Source organism: Hypanus sabinus, chromosome 10, assembly GCF_030144855.1.
Source record: "Hypanus sabinus isolate sHypSab1 chromosome 10, sHypSab1.hap1, whole genome shotgun sequence".
Lineage (NCBI taxonomy): Eukaryota > Metazoa > Chordata > Chondrichthyes > Myliobatiformes > Dasyatidae > Hypanus > Hypanus sabinus.
The window spans coordinates 78,384,636-78,407,890 of record NC_082715.1 but is presented as its reverse complement, the minus strand read 5'-3'; the positions used below and the strand labels follow the sequence as shown (position 1 = coordinate 78,407,890).

Below are 23,255 nucleotides of genomic sequence, written 5' to 3'. Positions count from 1 at the left end.
AAGCCTTAGCTTTTACATATCCTTCCTTTGTGTCAACATGTTGGTAACTTCTGACAAGTTCTCTCGGGTGACCCCTACTGTACTGCTGAAGAAAATGGAAGTGGTCGCTGTGGCTATCAGTCTTGCCTTCAGCACTATTTTCAAAAGCCCTCATGAATGCATGATACTGCAGTGCATCACCTTTGGAGATTTGTATCTCTTTTCGGCTAAGATTAAATGTGTTGCTGTTGTACCAATAGGGTTATTATTTAATTTTGTTTCTTCATGGTATCAATAATACTATTCTGACACCTATCATTCAAAACAAGACTGCTTCCCTGCTGTAAGTAAATATGGACATGGGTTCGGAGTGCCTCATTAGTGCAGGCTGAGAGTAAGCACCCTGAAGATTCTCTTATGATTCACAGACACTTGAACAAATGCATAAACATTGGCTTTGTTTCTCTTGTTACATACTCGTGACACATGACAGTGGTACCCTTGTCACGTGACTGGGGTTGAAGCTATACTGGACTTGAGGTAATGGTCTTGTGATGGTGGAGTGACGTCATTTTCCCGCCAGTAGAGATTATGTGACAGGTTTTTTTTTACAGGTTATAAAAGGAAGACCCCACCCTGTGGGGGGGGGGCAGATCGTGGCGCAATTTGCCATGTTGACTTCATGCCACTGTGTGATTTAATGTGATGACGCAGTTTAGTTGAAGGATGAAGTTTTTAATCTAATGCCTAAAGTTTAAAAGGTCATTGCCAGCAGTTTCTTTACAATACTGCTAGTTGAGAATCAGTGGAGAGTGAAGATCGGAGTTCGGGAGTTAAAGATCGAGGAGAACCGATTTTCAACGGTGAAACGGGTTCGACCTTGTTTAACCTTTATTCAGAAGGAATTCGTTGACTGTTCTCATGTTAATCTCTGTGGAATAGCAGAAAAGATTGAGGACAATGTGATAAAGGAAAGGTCAGTGTCTTTAAGTCGTTTCGTTTCGTAAATTCTTCGTGGGAAGAAGTTCGACTTCGGGGACTGAAGCAAAGCAACGTGAAAGAGAATTTAAATCGTCTTAAAAAGCCTCTCTCTTAAATGGACTGTGAGCATTTCGAACCTTTGGCAATACTACTTTAAAGAACTGTTTTTGCAACATTCGCTTTAAGAACTGTTCAAGCTGCCGCACAGCAGCTGATTTCCGGTTACGTTAGTGTTTGTTTACTTTGGGGGGTTTGTTTTCAGTGTTTAATAAACATGTTATTTGTTATATAAACCCTTGCCTACCTCATTTATTTATTGTTGCCTGAATACGTAACACTCTGTCTCTTCAATTTAAGAATTCACACCATCAGACTGTCCTGTTGGATCGCCTTTAGTACTTGCTGCACTTGAAGCCCTTAGCACACAAACTTTAACCATGTACACGGCAATTTCTCCCTACGGCATAAGCTGTTCTTTCCTTTTCCGGAGCCTCTGCTTTATTGGCCTCTAATGCATGCAGAGAAGGTATCAGATACAGAAGATGCTGTGCCTGTCACAGAACTTTGAGCACTGGCATTACATGCATACTCGCTCAGGTCCAGGTCATCCTTTGGGTCTTCTCCTGTCTGTGTAGTCAAAACATGCCTTGGAATTGGAGAAACCTCTGATGGAAAGTGAGACCTAGTCACTTGTTGCAGCAACATGACCTTGAATATAATGTGTTCAACCATTGTTTTGCATCACCTATAAATACGCTTCAATAGTGATCAATGCTTGAAAAACATCAATTTTATCTTTCCTGCTCAAGCTTGGGAAGTTATAAGATGAGCATGTGATGTTGCTTAGCAACAGCTTCAGAGATTAGTTGGGTCCTCAACATGAGATTGCATTTGTAAGGCATTTTCTTTAATTTTTATAAGATCATTAATTTTTGGTATTAAACCTTTAATTTTTTTCACATTGGTCTTGTACTTTTTTGCAGACTTTGATTAGATTAGTCTTGTCTTGGCTTGGCTTCAGTTTCTTTTTTTCCAAGCCCCAAGAGCAGTGTTGCTGGTGCTAAGTCCATGCTTCGATACATTCATTACTTTCTCTGGATGTGCCACTCACAATTTGTTCGTCTTTAGCACCAGTGATATTCGATTCAATAAATGTCAGCAATCAAACTCTGTGTATCCATAACCCTTAAACCACAACAGCCTTCAAATTAAAACATTGCCAACTGGAATATTTCAGCACTTCAATAAAACAAAGCAACAAAACCTCAGGCAAACACCACACGATCGAGCAACAGTCCCCAATGGGCAAGAAGCGCTGACCATTCAAAACTCTGTTCAAAACACACGTACGCAGCATGAATCAATAAAAGGGTTGTTTATGTGCTACAAGCTGCTCTGGCTTCTCAGTGTTGCAATTCCAATTTCGCCAACAGGTCCCTGCCAATCCATTGCAGTAGACAGGTGGTCATTTGGGTGTAACTTTTTTTTTGTTGTTGACAAAATGTAGTGATTACCTTAAGACAAACCAAAACCACTGAAAGACTAAGCCAGGAGATTGACAATGTATGACAGGCTTTGAAATAACAAAGTTCCAAAGTTGAAAAGGGTACTTTCAATCCTTTATTACAGAACCAGCAATAATGAATGATCTTGTAGCGATGGAAAAGCTAACGAAACTAAATTAATGATATAACGTTCAAATTAGCAAAGCGACGAAGTCAATGGTTGAATCAACGTATTTAAACAAAACTAGCGATCTAATTAGAGTTCCAATAAAATCCCAGTTAGTGTAACTAAGTGGTCAAGCTAAATTACCATTTTATGTGTGTATATATATTGATAGTGTTCCAATTAACAATCAACAAAAAAATCATTTCCTTTGGCTTGCTCACTCTCCACTAAACTACTTGCAGAATGAGAATATGTAACTATTCTCATTTGTTTCTACCACATGACAGAAAATAGATATATGGCTCCTACATCCTGCATTAACAAATCTCCAAGTCTCTGGTCCTATAGTACCCTTCCTGTTTAATCAGAAAGCTGTAATATCATTCTCCGTCCCAGTAATTGAATGTGCCATCTTTGTGGATTATTATAACCAAGCTGAATTGGGAGCACTTGTACTCCTGGGGCAGAAGTTAATAGGTTCAAGTTCATTCTAGGATTTGAGCAAAAAAGGTTAGGTTGGCACTTGACATTTGTCTTTTTAGATGTTCTGGATTGAGACTATATCTGTTTAAGTAATACAAATATTCTGTTCCACTTCAAACAAGAGCATGGAGTGTACTCAGAATTTCGCCCTGTCAAGATCATTAAGGGTTTGGTCGTCATCTGATTCCTGGTTGTGGGAATTTCTACTCCTTGTAAAATCTACCCAATTCTTATTGGTTGTTAAGAGCTTTGGGATAATTTGAAGTTGTGAACAACAATATACAAATGCAAAAACACAAGAGATTGAAAAAAGAATTCTATCAATTGTCCTTAGAATTTGAGTTGTTTTAGTTTGGCAAGTACTGACGCATAATGCTTAACCAGTCCTCCAGCTCGGTGCTATAAGCAAAATGATTACTCACCTAGTGGAATATTCTTTGACAAATCTGACTTCAGCAAAACCATAATGCCACATTTGGAGTATCCAATTGCCAGATGTAATATTTTTTTTAAAAAAAGTAATACATCATTATTACTGGATGCATTGTGGCCTAGTATGGTAAACGGTCTGCATGTGACTGTAAGAAACTTCAGTTGTGGCCTTAGTTAAAACACATCACAGAAACCAACCTCCCCTCTATCGACTCTGGAAGCCAGTCAACATAATCAAAGACCTCACCCACCCTGTACATTCTTTTTTCTGTCCCTTTGGGGAGAAAATAATAAAGCCGGAAGGCACGCATGCACCACCAGGCTGAAGGATAGCTTCTACCCTTGTAGTGATGATGAACGGTTCCCTATGGGCAATAAGATGGACTCGTGACCTTGCAATCGACCTCTGATCTTTCACCTTACTTTCTCTGTAGCTGTTACACTGTTTTCTATGTTCAGTTATTGTTTTGCCTTGTACTACCTCAATGCACTGTGTAATGAGTTGACCCTGGACAAACTGTATGTAAGACAAGCTTTTCACTATGTGACAACAAACCAAGCCCAAATTACTTATTTAAACTCAATGATGTGGGGATCAATTGCACATTGATTTGCAAACTTGCTGCCTGTAGTGTTTAAGTATCTTTATCCTTAAGATCAATGAATGTATGATCATGGCAAATAGCAGAAGGACTGCAATAACAGCAGTTAAAAATTCCTTGTACTGACAAGCAATCAATTTCTCCCCAGTGTCATTACCGAAGTCCCTTTCACCAGTTCCATTCCAATTTCAAATCTGTTCATGGATGCCATGAGATGCAACTAGAGTGAAGAGGATTGATGCTGACAAGTGAAGTTTGTATGCAAATGCTTTGGAGAGAAAAGAATCCAGATCCAGATTTTCCCTTGGTGGCTTTTAAGAGTCATAGAGCATGATGGCCCTTCGACCAATCTAATACACACTGAGCTGTTATTCTTCCAAGTCCCATTGATGTGCATATGGAACATATCCCTCTCATCCAAACCTCTTAAATCAAACCCCCATCCGCCACTTCTGTTAGCTCATTGCATGCTCTCATCACACTCTGAGAGAAAAAATTTCCCTTCAGTATTTCACCTTTCACCCAAAACCAATTATCTCCAGTTTTAGTCTCACCCATCCTCAGCCTGTACGCATTTACCCTATCTTTATCTCATACTTTAGTATACTTCAATTCTTTCTTCATTCTCCTGTGCTCCAGGGAATTAAGTCCTGACCTATTCAACCTTTCCCTGTAACTCAGGTCCTCAAGTCCTGGCAATAACCTAGTAAATTTTCTCTGTATTCTTTCAACCTTATTTACATCTTTCCTATAGGTAGGTGAGCAGAGCTGCGTACAATTTTCCAAATTCGACCTCACCAATATCATGTACATCTTCAATATATCCTAACTTCTGTACTCATTACTCTGTATCATGAATGTCAATGTGTCAAAACCTCTTTATAACCCTAACTACCTGTGATGCCACTTTCAAAGAATTATGGATATGTGTTCTCCTGCACTCTGCAGTGCATTTAATTGGATTGGCAGTAAATTTTAGTGGCAAGTACATAAGTTATATGCCAGCTGATGGTTTAGTGGCATCCACACTAGACTTGGAAGCAAATGGTCCTGGGTTCCAATCCAGCCAGCTTCTTGCATGCATCCCATCCATACTCGGTTGAGTGTCGAGCTAGCAATGTGACTTTCTGGAAAAAAAGTGCTAAGGAAGTGGCAAATGTTGCCATCTGATGCACCACAAGACACAGAGAGGAACAACACAATATTTATTACGGTGACCTGAATTTTCAGAGAACTTTAATTCCATTTCTTCAGTAGAAGATCCAAGTTCAGAGTTTGTCGTTATACAGCAGATGTGTGCTATAGCTGGCTCTTTGATTCTTCGTTTTTTTTTTGGTTTTGGTACAAGGCACACTATGTGTAAATGAGCACATTGTTTTAAGATTATAATAATGCAGCAAAATGGCGACTCTCTTAAAATAATCAAATCCATGTGAGAAAACTTCTACCAGGTGGCCAGTAGTTTTGTTGCTCTGCTTTTTTTTAATCCGGTCTGGTAAATCTATCCTTTACGGAAGAGAGCTACTAATTGACAGTTTATTGATCACTCTGTGGACTGTGCTGAACATTTGCACATTCAGGTATCATATTTACTTGATGGGAATGTTAGTGATCAATGAGGCTACACTTCCAGGAATTCATCTGCCAGCCTTTGTCTCACTCCTCTCTCTTCTCCATTATACTGACTCTCAGACCTCATGTGTCACCATCACTCCAGTGCCTTCCATGCCTTTACCCTAAAAGGCCTTTATCCATGCATAGCATGCCTTCCATGTTCAGCTGAACAACACGAGCAACAACAGCACATTTGGCCTTTTACTTTCATGTGACCCTTTTTAATATCATAAAACCAGCATTCTTCATGAGTGATAAAACAAAATTACTTTGTTCAAATAGATCATCAAAACCTTGGCTATAGGCTTTTGTTTTAAAGATGAGACTTGTTTTGCAGGTAATTCTAGAAATTGGCTCTTGGCAACTCACATAGTAGGTCCTGCTGGTGGAGTAATTAAATTTTGCTGAGCAAAAAGGCAAATTGGAAAATATAGATACGAAGGTTGTTTCACTGAAGCTGTGCAGGATGGAAGCTGGGACTAGGGATGTCCGCAGCATAGCAGATAGTGTAACATACTACAGCGCCACTAATTGGGGTTCAATTCCAGTCATTGTAAGGAGTTTATATTTTCTTCCTGTAATCTGTTGGGTTTCTTCTGGGTGCTTTGGTTTCCTCTTATTCAAAAGACATAAGGGTGAGAGTTAGTAAGTTATGGGCAAGCTCTGTTGGCACTAGAAGCATGGTCATTGATGCAAACTGTGTATTTTGATGTGCATGTGATAAATAAAGATGACCATATGTAATAATTGTAATGTACAAGCAGTCCCAATGTGGTGTGGAACAATTTTGGAAAAGCAGATCTCCATAAGGCCCAGGATTGTGTTGGGTTAAGAGATGTATGAACGAGGCTGTTGACTGCTGTTGATTCAATGTGGGGATGAAGCCTGGTTTGTTTGGTAACCTCCCAAATTCTTGCCAGCCTTTCATGTATTAGATTCTTCCATTTGGGTTTCTGTCTGTCAGATAGATTAAGGTTATGTCCCCAGTCAAAATCACACATGATACTTAATGTTGAGAGCGATTGTATTTTAATTGGTTCAGGACACTTAACCACACCATCCTCTTGCTGTCACCATTACTGCCCCACTTACATTCAGATGGTGAGATCATAAGCTTCCTCTTCCATTCTTATCTAATCTGAATTTGCAAATCATCAATATTAGCTGTACATGGAGCTCAGAAAAATAGAGGGCTATGGGCAACCCTAGGTAATTTCTCAGGTAAAAACATGTTCGGCACAGCCGAAGGGCCTATATTGTGCTGTAGGTTTTCTATGTACCATTCTGCACAGAACTATTTCTGTTGGTGTTTCCAGAGGTTATCCCCACTTTTTTAAATATCATTTCCATTTTCCTAAGCAACACAATGCTGGAGGAACTCGGCAGCTAGGGAAATCAATAAATAGGCAACACCCAGGCAAAGGCCCTTCAGGACTGGAATGGAATGGGGAATAAAATTGTGTGGGGATGAGGAGAATAGGTGGAAGGTGGTAAGTGAGGCCAGGTGCGTAGGAAAGCATTTTCTTTGTACCACAAGTTGTTATGATGGGTAGTGTTACGTGTGACATGGCACATAACGGTGATGATGAGTGTTACATGTGGGGGTTGCCAGGATGAAAGTGGACATGCATGCTAGTGGACCTGGTGATGGAAATGTGGGTGATGGAAGTTGATGGCCAGGGATCTGGGGTGATCCTGTTTTCACAGTGGCAGATTACTTCTGTCATTGGGTCATCTGAGAATTTGGAAAGTATAGGGACCAGGATCATTGAAAACTGGCTGTCATTGGCCTGGATGTAGAAACAGTGGGCTAGGTCTTACTCCTGTAGAAAACTGCCAGCTGCATTACCTATGTCAGCACTTTCTCAACTGACACCACAGACTACAGCATAGCTACATGCTGGGCATGTGTGGGTGTTAGATGTTGATGCATCTGATTATGTTCCACCTCTGTTGAATGATGTCCTGTAATGTACAGTGGAACAGATGCACTTGTTTTCCTGTCCCTTTAGTTTTGTTCCTATAACTGGCACATGTAGGAATAAGGCTACCGACCTGCAGTGAGGTAACTTTCATTTTTACAATACATCAGTTTAAATGTATGTCAACTAATTCTATATGCCTACAATCACAGGCAAGTAGAAACAGGCTGTCGGCTAGCAAATGGCCTTTTCCTGAGTTCGGTTTTCACCTGCAGGGATTGTTCTGGTCTGATCCAGCACAGGATTTTCAGATTATCTCATGTTGGGGCAGTGTGTATATGAGAAATGAGACATGGGGTAAGTCATTGACAGACAGATAATTGTACAGGAGCAGAAAAAAGCATTGCAGGTAACTCCTGTGCATTGACAAAACAGAAAAGAGCAAAATCACTTGAGATAGGTCTAATTCATCTGCCATTAAAAGAAGGTCATGTGGTTAACAATATCACAGCCTGTGGAAGGATTGAGTTGGGTAATTGCTTGTGTCACAGTCACAATAGGATCTTCTTTGCTCATCTAGCCACTGGTAATAATTGGAGGAATACAGGGAGGAAAGATCTATGAAAGGCACAGATCTGAGAGGCAGTACATGTTGAAGAATGATGGTAGTGTGCAACAAGAACTTTTGTCTGTAGAGAACTGCACTGCTGCCTGCAAGTTGGAGGACTATGGTCTGTGTGAAACCAAGGTTTATACTGACATGAGCTAATTAACCTGGGACTTGCTGGCATCCCTTAACTCTTCATTCTTGTTTTCATCCTGCAAGGCAATAGGTCATTCATCAGATCAATTACATTACACAGTTAATTTTGTTCAATTCTACTCAGTATATTAACTCCCATCAATCCACTGTTGAAATTTATTAATACACTTGCCTAACAGTCTTTCTGAGGTATTGTGAAATATTGAATTCAACTGTTTAACTTCAACTTTAAGGGTAGGATGAGTGAGTTCATGTCCTCTTCTCATAGCTACCATTGGGGAGGAGGAACAGGGGAGAGAAGGGAGACGCACCTTTTCAGGAACAGCTTCTTCAGGTTTCTGAACAAACAACGAACCTATGAACATGCCTCACTATTTTTGCTCTCTTTTTGAACTAATTTAATTCAATTGTTTTTCTTAATATATTTTATACTTTTTATGAATTACACTACTGCTGTTGTAAAATAAATTTCACGACATACGTCAGTGATATTTTAAACCTGATTCTGATTTCCATTTGCTTGGTGTTTTCTCACCATTCCTGTATAGCCATGTTGGAGATGAACTGTTATGCACCTTCTGGTTGGTGTAGGCCTGGGGTCGGCAACCTGCGGCTCCCGAGCCATTTGTGGCTCTTTCACCTCTGTGCTGCGGCTCCCTGTGGCTTTGGGAAATAATTGGTCAGTATTTAATTAAAATGTATTTTATGTTAGTTTGTTAGCTTTTGAAATGTAATTCTAAATTTGAAGATTATGGTGATCTTGTACAATCTAAGTGTGGCGACACATTTCCTGGCACATCCGAAACGGCTCACAATTAGCCAGCATTCAGGCTAAGGGAGATAGCCTACGGGGGTTTGTGAGTACGCGTCTTTTGCAGCATCTGCGTCCATGGGGGCTGGGTTGAGGGAGGCTTAAAAGCAAGGCTGTTTAGTTCGAATAAAGTTATTCGACTGCAGTTTACTGACTGCGTGAGCACACCGCTACAACGTGTTTTTATCGCTATTAATATACGTCACCACTGCCAATACCTGACACCCGCCAGTGCGCGATTTCTTTAATTTTTCGATCCAAGGTAAGCCAACTATGGAGAATTCTAAAAAAAGAAAAGTGACTGAAGAAAACAGAACGTTTAATGATACGTGGACAGATTCATTTGCTTTCACTGTTGACGAGACTGGTTTACCGGTATGCTTAATATGCAATGAGAAACTAGCAAACAACAAAAAGTCAAATGTCGCAAGGCATTTCCAGAATAAACACGCAGCCTTTGCTCAAAAATATCCGGATGGAGATGAGAGAAAAAAAGCCGTTTCGGAACTGATGCGGAAGGTTGATCTGAGCAAAAATCATTTCCAGAAATGGATGAAGTCTGGAAAATCAACGACATACGCCAGTTATATTGCCGCTCAGGAAATAGTCAGGCACGGGAAGCAGTTTACAGATGGTGAATATATAAAAGAATCTTTCATTAAGATTTCAGAACATCTATTCACGGACTTTAAAAACAAGAGTGAAATTGTGCAGAAAATCAGGGATATGCCCCTCTCTGCAAAGACTGTCAAAGACAGAACCATAAAAATGGCAGAAGACATCACAAGACAGCAAATTAAAGACATCAATTCAGCTGTGGCCTACTCGATTGCCTGTGACGAGTCTAAAGACAAAGGTGATATTGAACAAATAGCGTTGTTCTGCTGGTATGTAAACTCTGCCGGGCCACAGGAAGAACTGATTGAGTTGATACCTCTAAAAGACCAAACACGGGGGGAGGACATCTGTGAGGCTGTCTTGAATTGTTTAAGAGCCAAAGGAATAAAGACCACCCATCTGGTGTCAGTAGCTACTGATGGGGCGCCGAATATGACGGGAACGCACAAGGGATTTGTGGCTTTACTGCAGAAGTCGCTGGACAGAAAGCTGCTGACTTTTCACTGCATCTTGCACCAAGAGGCACTGTGCGCTCAAACATTTCCTCCGGAATGCACAGAAGTAATGGATGTTGTCATTCAGATTGTCAATAAAATAATGGCAAAAAGTTTAAATCACCGTCAATTCCGTTTGTTACTGGACGAGCTGGAAAGCGCATATTCTGATCTCCTGCTGCACAACAAAGTCCGGTGGCTGTCCAAAGGGGAGGTGCTGAAACGCTTTGTCGCGTGTCTGGAAGAAGTGAAAACTTTCCTGGGCAGCAAAGGGCTCAACTTTCCTGAGCTGGAACAGCCAGAGTGGCTGGAAAAGCTACACTTCATGGTAGACATGACAGCGCACCTGAACACGCTGAACACAGCTCTTCAACGGGGTAAGGACGTACAGCCCTGCACATGTTGGAGGATGTTTTGGCATTCGAGCGCAAGTTGACGTTGCTTGCCAGAGATTTACAGAAAGGCACATTGTCTCACTTCCCCAATTTGAGAGAGTTCAAACAAGGTCACGACATGATAAATTCGGAGTATTTACATTCTGCAATCATCGCAATGCAAACATCGTTTGGGAAACGCTTCTGTGAGTTCAGAGAGGAAAAAAACACATTATCCTTCCCGGTCACTCCCCTAAGCATCGATCCATCCCTACTAAATACGACTGCATTGTCAGGTGTGAGTCAACCTGAACAAGTATGATAAATATTTTAATTGCCTATTATTTTACGTATATTCATATGTTTTCATTGTTCAGTGAAATAGTCCTTTTATTTTTCAGGTTGACAGCTGGCTGACGTTATTTTTGGTTTGCTGCTGGCGGCAAATTTAAGTTTGGTGTTTTTCATAAATACAAGGACTCAAATAGACGTTGAGTATTTTACTTAAAAGTAACCTTCAACCCAACGTCTTTTTTTCGGAGTTCAAAATGTTTTTGTTGCATGCAGAAATGTAATTTCATTTTCTCTGCAGGAGTTCATCAATTTCATAAATGCAACACATTATAGTTTGTTTATACATAGCATAAAGGCCAAACAAAACGTTGTATGCAGTGTTATTTCATTTTAAATGTCAAGCGGGTTTTGCGGCTCCCAGTGTTTTCTTTTCTGTGGGAAACGGGTCCAAGTGGCTCTTTCAGTGGTAAAGGTTGCTGACCCCTGGTGTAGGCAATGGCTGGCTCTGTGGACAAGTATTCAAACACGTTACGTTCATCAATCGTGTTTACATTTGCTTTTGACTATTTGGGGGCAAAACAATTATGATTTATATTGCATTGATGTTTTCGATACAGTAGTCAAATGAGTGAGCATAGTTATATTGTGCAAAAATAAGTTGTAATGGCAGACTTAAAAATGTAGTTGGTTAATGAAATGGAGTTTTTGATTTTAATTGATCATAGCTGTTACTGTGCCACAAAATGTCATAGCATGTAGCCTGGAGAATAGTCTCTCAAGAAGACAGATACTTAAAACAAAAAGATTTTTTGGTTACTCAGTTCAGCTCAAAAGGTAGCATAGCAGCTAATGTGCGCTATTACAGCCTGGTCTTGGCGTTCGATTCCAACATCATCTAAGAAGTTTTTAACTTTCTTCCCGTGAGCATAAGACATAGGAGCAGAATTAGGCCATCTGGCCCATCAAGTCTGCTCTGCCATTCAATCATAGCTGATCTTCAACCCCAGTTACTGGTAGTCTCCCCTTAATCTTTGATGCTATGTCCAATCAAGAACATATCAATCTCTGCCTTAAATACACCTAATGACCTGACCTTCATAGCTGCAGGCACAGCTGAATTCCACAAATTCACCAGTCTTTGGCTAAAGAAATTTCTCCACATCTGTTTTGAAAGGGTGTCCTTCTATCCTGAGGCTGTGCCCTGCTGTCCTAGACTCTCCCGCCATGGGAAACATCCTTTCCACATCTACTCTGTCTAGGCCTTTCAACATCCAAAGTTTTGATGAGATTCCCCCCCCCCCCCCCCCAACCTTCTGAATTCCAGTGAGTACAGACCCAGAGCCATCAAATGTTCTGATGAAATATGATAACCCTTTCATTCCACAAATCATCCTTGTAAACCTCCTCTGGGCCCTCTCCAATGCCAAGAGATCTTTTCTAAGATGAGGGGCCCAAAATTCTGGGCCCCTCATCTTAGAAAATAATAAAAATAATCCAACTTGATGCTTTTCAGAAGCTCCAGCACATCCTCTTCCTTAATATGTACATGCTCAAGCTTTTCAGTTCACTGCAAGTCATCCTTAAAATCACCAAGGTCCTTTTCCATAATGAATACTTTGTTTCAGTATTCACTAAGTACCTCTGCTATCTCCTCTGGTTCCATACACACTTTTCCACTGTCACACTTGATTGGTCCTATTCTCTCATATCTTATTTTCTTGCTCTTCACATACTTGTAGAATGCCTTGGGGTTTTCCTTAATCTTTTCTGCCAAGGCCTTCTTATGGCCCCTTCTGGCTTTCCTAATTTAATTCTTAAGCTCCTTCTTGCTAGCCTTATAATCTTCTAGATCTCAATCATTACCTAGTTTTTTTGAACCTTTCGTAAGCTCTTCTTGACTAGATTTACAACAGCCTTTGTACACCATGGTTCCTGTACCCTACCATCTTTTCTGTCTCACTGGAACGTACCTGTGCAAAACCCCACACAAAAATCCGCTGTTCATTTGCCGCATTTTTTCTGTACGTTTCCCTGAGAACATCTGTTCCCAATTTATGCTTCCAAGTTCCTGCCTGATATTTCCCCTTACTCCAATTAAAACTTTCTTATATCCTATTCAAGTAACAAAATGTACAAGGCAGCACCAGATCACCAACACTGGCTATTCAAACCCTCAAAATTCACAATCTCAGAAACAACTGCAACATTAAAAGCTTCAAATTATTCTTTTTGCCCACAATGCAGAAAAAGATCTGTGAAAGAGGTGATGAAACTACGTCCCAAAATCCATGCTAGAGTGCATTCATTTACAAATGACATAGGAGAAATAATCTAAGTGACAAGAATAGGTTTCTCATCTGGAAGAGCTTAAGCTGCAATTACCCAGATTCCAGTTTTAATAAATTGGATGCCAAAATATTTAAATACAAGCCACATTGCATTTTTACTACACCCAAAAGAAAACAACTTCGTTGAGGTCGAAACTGTTAAGTGGAGTCATTAAGTCTAAGGTTTGTTACCAGCTCCAAACTCCTCCATTTTAAAGATAGCATATAGAGCAGGCCCTTCCAGTCCAACAAGCCACATGTCAACAACCCATCTATTTAACACTAGCTTAATCACAGAACAATTTACAATGACTAATTAACCTACTGACTGGTATGTCTTTGGATTGTGGGAGACCCAGAGGAAGCCCACATGCATGTACGGGAGAGCATGGATAAAATTGAGTGAAGTTACATAGAAGTAGTCACCCCAATGTTGCAGGAGGCTACACAGGGCAATATAGTACAAAGACAGCATGGTTTCCTTCAGTGAAAATCCTGCCTGACTAACCTGTTGGAATTCTGAAGAGTTTACAAGGAGGATAAAGGGGATAAAGTGGATGTTGTATATTTGGGCTTTAAGATGGCCTTTGACAAGGTGCCACACGAGGCTGCCTACCAAGTTAAGAGCACATGGTATTACAGGAAAATTACTAATTGGGTGATTGGTAGGAGGCAGCGAGTTGGAATAAAAGGATTCTTTTCTGGTTGGCTACCAGTGACTAGTGGTGTTTCGCATGGGTCAGTGTTGGGACCACTTCTTTTTATGCTGTACGCAAACCATTTCGATGATGGAATAGATAGCTTTGCTGCCATGTTTGCAAATGATATAAAGATTGGTGGAGGGGCAGCTAGTGTTGAGGAAACAGGTAGGATGCAGAAGGACATAGATTAGGAGAAAGGGCAAGAAAGTGGCAAATGAAATACAACGAAATAGAATAAGTTTATATTCTATTCTGGGAGGGAGGGGGGAGATTGCTCTGCCTCTGGTGATGATCTTTGCATCCTCAAATGGGACAGGAGAGGTTCCGGAGGATTGGAGGGTTACGGATGTTGTTCCCTTATTCAAGAAAGGGAGTAGAGATAGCCCAGGAAATTATAGACAAGTGAGTCTTACTTCAGTGGTTGGTAAGTTGATGGAGAAGATCCTGAGAGACTTAATATGGTTAGGAATAGTCAGCATGGCTTTGTGAAAGGTAGGTTGTGCCTTATGAGCCTGAATGAATTTTTTGAGGATGTAACTAAACACATTGATGAAGGTAGAGCAGTAAATGTAGTGTACATGGATTTCAGCAAGGTATTTGATAAAGTACCCCATGCAAGGCATATTGAGAAAGTAAGGAGGCATGGGATTCAAGGGGGCATTGCTTTGTGGATCCAGAACTGGCTTGCCCATAGAAGGCAAAGAGTGGTTGTAGCATGTCATATTCTGCATGGAGATTGGTGTACCTCAGGGATCTGTTGTGGGAGCCCTACTCTTCAAGATTTTTATAAATGACCTGAATGAAGAAGTGAAGGGATGGGTTAATAAATTTGCTGATGACACAAGTTTGGGGGTGTTGTGGATAGTGTGGAGGGCTGTCAGGATATAGCAGGACATTGATAGGATGCAAAACTGGGCTGAGAAATGGCAAAACTGATAGCAGAATATAGTTTAATGGTAAGACTCTTGGCAATGTGGAGGATCAGAGGGATCTTGGAGTTTGAGTCCATAGGGTACTCGAAGCTGCTATGCAGGTTGACTCTATGGTTAAGAAGGCATACGGTGCATTGGCCTTCATAAATCATGGGATTGAGTTTAAGAACCGAGAGGTAATATTTGCAGCTCTTTAGGACCCTGGTCAAATCCCACTTGGAGTATTGTGCTCAGTTCTGGTCACCTCACTACTGGAAGGATGTGGAAACCATAGAAAGGGTGCAGAGGAGATTTACAAGGATGTTGCCTGGATTGGGGAGCATGCCTTATGAGAATAGGTTGAGTAAACTCTGCCTTTTCTCCTTGGAGTGATGGAGGATGAGAGATGACCTGGTAGAGGTGTACAAGATAATGAGAGCCATTGATCTTGTGGATAGTCAGAGGTTTTTCCCCCAGGATTTAAACGGCTATCACGAGAGGGCGCAGTTTTAAGGTGCTTGGAAGTAGGTACAGAAGAGATGTCAGGACTAAGTTTTTTACTCAGAGAGTGGTGAGTGCGTGGAATGGGCTGCTGGTGGCGGTGGTGGAGGCGGATGCAATAGGGTCTTTTAAGAGACTCCTGGATAGGTATGTGGAGCTTAGAAAAATAGGGGGCCATGGGTAACCTTAGGTAATTTCTAAGGTAAGTACATGTTGGGCACAGCTTTGTGGGCCGAAGGGCCTGTATTGTGCTGTAGGTTTTCTGTTTCTATAATTTAGTTTACAATGCCTCTGGTATTTCCTGACTGATTCAGAACAATGATGTAAAGTTGCTTATGGTCATGTCAGGGAAGCTGAGACATCCTGAAACATTTTGCATTACAAGGGTTGGCAATATCCAAAGATACTGGGTCAGATCATATTGGACTGGAGCCGTCATGGGGTTGGGTGTTAGGTAGGTAGAAAAAATAGTAATGAAGAGGAAGAATTCAAATCTCCATCAGTATAACTATTTGAATGAAAACAAAATGATTAAAATTAAGATAACTGCGGATGCTGTACATTGAGAGCAACACACAAAATGCTTCAGGAACTCAACAGTTTTGGCACCATCTGAGAGGAATAAATAGTCGACTTTTTGGGCCCAGACCATCTGACTTGAGTTCCAACAGCATTTTGTTTGTTACTGTTAAAATAGATTGTTTGGATTGTTATTAATGTCTTTACTAGTTCATCTTTTGAGAAGGAAACACCTGCTGTTGCTTGATTGCTGCTCTGACTGATTCCCTTTGAAGGTTGTTGATTCTGACCAGCCATTGAAGTCCTTAAGCTGCAACTCTGTAGTGTCCCAATCATCTGAGAAGGCAAGGTTCCCATATCACTTACCACTTCCATTCATTGCCATTGATTCTTATGGAAAACACTGAATATCTGGATTCAGTTCAATTATTTATTCGGGGAGGTGGTGTCATCAGGTGTTTGTAGGTTCAGGAAAGTGAGCTATTACCGTAATCTAGAAGACAACCAAGGGTGGCCAATAAATGTCACGCCTTGCAAAAGATTTCCATTCCGGAGAACGTCTTTAATGTGCGGTCAAGTGATTATTGTCAGTGAAACACATGCTGCTCAAATATTGATATTGGAGAAACAACTGACCAAGAAATCATGTGATTGGGTGTATTAGATTTGTGGCTACAAAGAGGAAATGTGAAAGATGTCCATTGGCCACTAATTGTAATAAATCATTTTCTTTCAACAAGGAAAGCACGTGAGAACCAAACTTTCACAAGCCTTTAACCATTGGTTGAATGTCCCTGAAGAAAAATTGCAGGTAAGAGCTTTGTTTACAATAATTTTGTGAAGTGTAGTATGCATCCTAAATTGATGGGGTTAATGTTAAGATGGGGAAACCTCAGGGAATTCTCTTTTGTACAGCTGAGGCCAGTTAGTAACAGTCCATCCATCAAGTTGCAAGATATTTAAATTGGGTGATTTCTTCCCGGGTGTGTGCTAGGTAGTAGTCCTAAGTTTTAATTGCTTGATCTTTACTGCACTTGATGTATCCCACTTTTGCTTAGTTTGACCTGAGTCAGAAGATTTTGGCAGAGTTGGAACATCTTGCTTTAAGTTTTAAGGATTTTGGATTTTATGCAGGCTGAAACATGTAAACTTGAACTTCAGTGTGTTAACTTGTGTAAAATCACAGCTTTTGTTCCATATGTACAGAGCAAGAACTACAGTGGAGTAGTACGATTAAATGTTTTTATTAAGTCATGTTAGTAACCGTGCATGCTGAGCAACTTGCAGTGTGGGAGCAATGAATAGAGCCAGCTGAGACGAAAAGGTGTGCATACTTCAAAGCCCATGCCAAAAGGAGACCCAATCAATTCACCATGCAGTCAAAGAACTACATGCAAGCTTGCCACATTCTTGCAATCAGTCTGATACAGTTCAGGTTTGGTCTCAGCTGTGTAGAAGAACAGTTGGGTTTCTTCATACTCGAGTCCTGATGTCATTCCATCAAAATTATTATTGGCAATGCATGAGGCTTTCACAGTTGCAATTATCTATCATCTTTTGAATACTCTGTTCAGCTTTGCTACTTCAGTACTCAGTGACTCTCATATGCACTGTTACTGTGCGTGAGTGGTCAACAAGAATTTATTTTGATGGCATTCTGGCAAGGGTGCTATTTATTGTTCTTCCCTGACTGACCTTGAAAATATTTCTGTTGATCCTGAGTCACGTGAACACTAAGTAGGGATTGGGTAGTGGTCTTTTCTGGTGTGACAACATTCCCAACAGTTTTGTTAGCCGTGTTAGAATGACTTTGTGTTGCTGATTTAACCAGATTTAAATGCTAAACCTTAGTGGCATAAGTGAATTCTCGCGCTCTAGATTGTTAGTTCTCTCTTGTGAATCAAGTTCAGTAAGCATATCTGAGGAGACAGTGGCTTTGGTTTGAGAGTACAGATGAAGACAATTAGAAGCCTTTATTGCGCAAGCCTTGTAGCTTTCGTGCTTCAGCTGTTGTGCTTTTTCTTTCCCTCATTCCCACAACAGTACTGCGGCTGGTGGAAATTGGGATGGCATGGTAGCATGGTTAGTGTAATGATATTACAGTCCCAGTGGTGTGGGTTCAATTCTGCCATTGTCTGTAAGAAGTGTAACACTCAGCTCTATCAACCCATGTTCGTCCAGGGGAAACCGCCGTTTTCCCACCAAACTGTCTCACGTTTGCATAGATGCTGTGTTATGACCCCTGGTACTACCCACAACGTAAAATATCAGGTAGTACACAATGTACATTTAAAGGATTACACTTTATAAATTTTACTGTGACTATGGGGTTAGTAGAGAAACAAAATTATAAAATAAATAGGCACTAAGATTATACAGTTCATGCACAACGTTGGAGCTCACACAATAGCCTTGATCCACTATTTGATTTCCTCCGAACTCCACGACCTTTGGAGTGGGACCAACCACAGTGGTCTACCAGAGCGCTTCCTGCACGTCCTTCCTCTTCGCCTCTCCTCACCGATCTCCTGCATACTACCAACCCCAGTTCCCACACATACAGATGGAATAGCAATACTTCCATTGGTTAGTTCCCTGTAATCAGTAGTTATAACCCAAACATCACAGCTACAGAAAAACATTACCTTATTTGTTGACATTACAGAGAAGCCATTTTATTATTAGCAGTTAACATTACAGTTAATATTCTGAGAACCCTACAGGAGTTTGTCTGTGGAATGCATGGGTTTTTTCCAGATCCTCTTGTTTCCTCACATAGTCCAAAGATGTACTGGGTAGGTTAATTGGTCTTTGTAAATTTTCCCATGATTCAGATTAAATTGGGCTTGTGGAGGGTTTGCTGGATGGTGTGGGAGGCTTCTATCTCTAAATGAAATTTTAACATTTCTGAAGAGACCGGGTCTCCTTTGTCATTAAGTGAAAGTAAATTATTCCCTATGTAGCAATAGCATTAATATTAAACAAATTTTGTATGAGTCTTCAAAATAAATGACACTCAGGGCATAGCAAAACTGTGTAATTGAGAGCAAAAAGAGTGAGGGGTGCAACTATTATTATCACCAGGGAAAGTGGTCAAGACTGAAATCCATGGGACTTGCATCCTAGAATAATAAGAGATGATTGAGAGGGAAGATGGTAATCAGTGCATCAGTTAAAGTTCCGTGAGCTATTCCGTGAGTATTTCAAGCAAGGGAGAAAGCTGGAAGTTAAAGTCCTGTTAGTTCAGTTGTTGGGAAATTGCTGGAATTCATTATTAGGAAGTGGTAGCATAAAAGTTTAACACAATTAGGCAGAAAGTCCTGCACAAGGTTACTAAATAAGATGAGGTGTGAAGAAGTGGAAGTTGCAGATTAAAATGTGGAAAATTAAGGTGTGAGAAGATTAGGGAATTGGCAAAAGACAGTAAACAGTAAGCAGGCTGTTGGTGTTACGACAGGGATTATAGATTGGATTTTGTTAGGAGCAATCAAAACAGTTTAATAAAAATTATGAACAGGAGATCCCATTTCAGTTTGACTTCATTCCGATATGTCTGTCTGTGGCTGCCTCTACCATCACGATGAGGCTAAACTGAGGTTGGAGGAGCAACACCTCATAGGGCATGACATTGATTTCTCTAACTTCTGGTAATTTCTTCTCTTTTTCCATTACCCATTCTGGTACCCTCTTGCTCCTTTTCTCTTTTCCTGATTATCTCCTTCTAGTTTCTCTCTTCCTTCAATTTTTCTGTGGTCCACTCTACCCCTCACCTCATCTTGCCTATCGCTGAATTCCCCTCCCCCACCTTTTTTGGCTTCATCCTTTTTCTCTTTCTGGTCCAAAAAAGTCTGTGCCCAAAGTGTCAACCATTTATTCTCCTGCCTGTCATGCTGAGTTCCTCCGGCATTTCAGAACAAAAAACAGAACACTGTGGCACAATACAGGCCTGTCAGTTCACAATGTTGTGTTGACCTATTAACCTACTCAAAGTTGAGTCTAACCCTACATAACCCTCCATTTTTCTATCATCCATATGCCTACCTAAGAGTTTAAATGTCTTGTGTATCTGCCTCTATCAACACCCAAGGCAAGGTGTTGCATGCGCTCACCACTCTCTATGAAAAGAACTTGCCTCTGTCATCCCCCTATACTTTCCTCAAATCGCCTTAAAATTATGCTCCTTGGTGTTTTATATGTATTAATAGAAATTGTCTTGAGATGCTGAAGGAACAGATAATCCTCGTCTTTGAACTTGCAGGTAAGTGCAAGAGATGAAATGGGAGTGTGAAGTACATGGGATTGATTCTGAAGAGGAGAGTTGTCTTGATGTAGAAGGTGTTTCTAGGGATTTTGATGGTTGACAGGGTATGTGCTGAGCACATTTTCCCAAATGGAGAAACCTGGAAGTATGAGTCATTACTTCAGGATAAAGCATCATCATTTCATGCTGAGGTGAGTGGGAATTTCATGTGGCTGTGAATCTTTTCGGTGTATCCCAGTCAGTTGATATATTTGAAGCTGAATTTTTTTCCCTTAAACCTGATGAAGTGTGGGTTGTTGAAAACAACTATCTTGTCTAACTATATTTGAAAGCCAGAGCAGATTTGAGAGGCTACTGATCATTTCTTTGTAGATAGCCTTGGTGTCTAGATTTCACACTCCTTTATTTGATCTGCAGGCAAGAGGCAAGATGGTAGCTTGGGTAGGCTAATGTAATTTCTCATTTTTTCCTCTTTGGTTTTGGCAATGTCCAGTACCCCCTTAGGCACCTGTTTGTATCTTGGAGAATCAGCAGAGTTGTAACAGCATGCATGATTTTACACTTAAGCAGAAGTATTGAATATTGATCTTCATTGCTGCATGTGGAAAGTAAACTACAGAAGTGAATGATTAAAATATAATGAAGCAGCAATTGAAGAATCCACTGTGAATACAGGCCCTTCAGCCCAATCTGTCTATGCTGACCATGGTGTCCACTAAACTAATCCCAATTTCCTGATTTTTTTCAGACAAAGGTTCAGAGTTGGTCTTGGGGTTGACATTGTCTCTTAGTGAAGCAAGGGAAGATGATGAAAATTGGGGGGTGTATTACTGCAGAATGAGCCTTTGATTTTGCATGGGGAGTGTAGGGTTCTAGTTATGGGATCCTCAAAATTATAGAGAATGGAGGCTGAGTCACGTGGAGGGGTGGGGGGAAGCATGGTTATCTGAAAGCACGGTGATACTTGCATTTAAACTACACATGATGTAAGGTACTTAATAGGAGTTTGTGCAGTAACATTTAGTACTGTGATGTGTCTGGTAAGTCAATGTAAATATTTTATCAAATTATGTTTGTGTCACCATATACTACCCTGAGATTCATTTTCTTGGGCGGTCACATGAAAATAAATACAAGATAAGTTATGAAAGACTGATAGCCAGTGTGCAAAAGATGATATATTGTGCAAATAATTTTTAAAAAGTAAATAGTACTGAGAACATGATTTGTCAAGTCCTTGAAAGTGAGGTGACTTGAACATGGTAAAATGGGGAATAAAGAAGGGGAAATAGTTACTGGATGCAGAGCAATAAAAACTGGGATTACTTGGGACAAAAGAAAAAAATGTTGTATGTTTGTATGCCTAGAGGAGATCCTATAAAAGGGCGATTTGAAACGAAATAAGGAATGGAGTGTAAAGAAAAATTTTAAATACCCATTTAATGGTTTGTTAGGAGCTAGCAGCCAACTATTGCAGATTGATGGGTGAACCAGGTACAAACATGAAGGTAAAGAGCCTTGAGCAGTGGTTATAGTTCAGTTCTAATTTCTGCTACATAATTTAGTTTTTGCCCCCTTCCTTTACACATTTGATTTTCATTTACCATTTTACTATCCTATGCCACTGGTTGCTTGAACCCTTCCCAACCCCTGTCTGTTGTAAGATTCACCAGAACTGGTCCCTTTATGGTTCATGGGAAGCTCATCTCAACAGAAACCCTTAATTGGTGTGGGGTACCTGGAATTAGTATACTGGAAAGATTTTATATCAACAACAGTCAGCCACTGGACAGATGGGTGACCATGAGTGGGTTGGGAGAGTATGGTAAGTTTACACTATCAGGAAAGTTGAACAATTCATATTCTTTCTGAAGAGAGCTGGGCTATGCACAGATACATGCACATCATTCTACAAATGTGCAATAGAGAGCATCCTAACAAGCTGCATTACTACAAGGTGCAGAAACCACAGTGGTCAGGAAAGCTCTTTAGTGGATAGTCAAAACTGCCCAACTCGTACAACGACACCAACCTACCTGCCAACATATATGCAATGGTTCCAGAAAAGGGACAATAACATCTTGGAACCCCGTGCATCCTGATCATGGACAGTTTATTCCACTCCCATTAGGGAGGAGGCTACATAGCACCCACACCAGGACCACCAGACTCTAAAACAGTTACTTTCCCAAGCATAAGGCTGATTAACATCATCCCTCCCCACCCCAAAGCACTAATACATTATCATTTCGTGTCAGTCAGACACATGTGCCGAGTTTTACTTTATAGGCATACAATCAAAGTATGTTATATAGTTTTTTTTTATTATTACTAATCCCAAGTAACAAATATTTCATCATCTTTATTTGCGTTCTGAAAATAACAATAATCTTGAATATGTAATGGCAAATATCATTTACTAAAGTGCCGCGGTTGGATTTACTTGGCTGTAGTATTTAGCTGTACTGTACCATGATTGAAGATTGCCTTTTAGTGCCATCTACAGGCCAGAGTGTACAATTACAGTTGTAGCTGTTAAAGTATTAAGCCCTCTATTGCAATCCTATCCTGCTTCTTGTAAGCAACACACAAAATGCTGGAGGAACTCAATGGGCCAGGCAGCATCTATGGAAAGGAATAAACAGTCAATATTTTGGGCCAAGCCTCTTCTTCAGGACTGGTAAAAAGGTGAGAAGTCAGTGTAAGAAGGTGGCTATTGTCCCAGTTTTTCTGTCTGTTGTACCCCTATTAACTAGGCTTTCCACACGGGCGTGCCTCGGATCCTTTCCCTCCTGATATAAGCTCTTGACAGAGCCTTTGCCTACATCTCAAGTATTCACTGCATTTTTTTTCTCACCCCTTCTTCAAAGCAGCTACATCTCCACCTCAATGACCTTTGAGTTCATCAATAATCAACAATTTTGGCCACCTCCAGTCCAGCATTTCTGAGGGACAGTTTCTGCAAAGCTCCATCCTGATTTTTGTCTCCACCAGCTG

At 40.5% G+C, this 23,255-nt stretch overlaps 1 protein-coding gene across 3 annotated transcripts in view; it reads left to right on the top strand.

The window, feature by feature from the left end:
- ggps1 (geranylgeranyl diphosphate synthase 1) overlaps positions 1–23,255 on the top strand; it is a 72,549-nt gene that overhangs the window by 34,423 nt on the left and 14,871 nt on the right. The window contains exons 3-4 of one of the 3 annotated variants that reach the window (XM_059982170.1): positions 8,996–9,126; positions 16,738–16,808. The exons of 1 other annotated variant lie outside the window; for it this stretch is intronic. Coding sequence is in view for 1 of the 2 variants with exons in the window: in XM_059982169.1 (XP_059838152.1) it covers positions 16,738–16,808 (71 nt within the window). In the remaining variant the exon portion in view is untranslated. The remainder of the gene's footprint in view (positions 1–8,995; positions 9,127–16,737; positions 16,809–23,255) is intronic. One more of the 3 variants, XM_059982169.1, reaches the window with a different exon arrangement.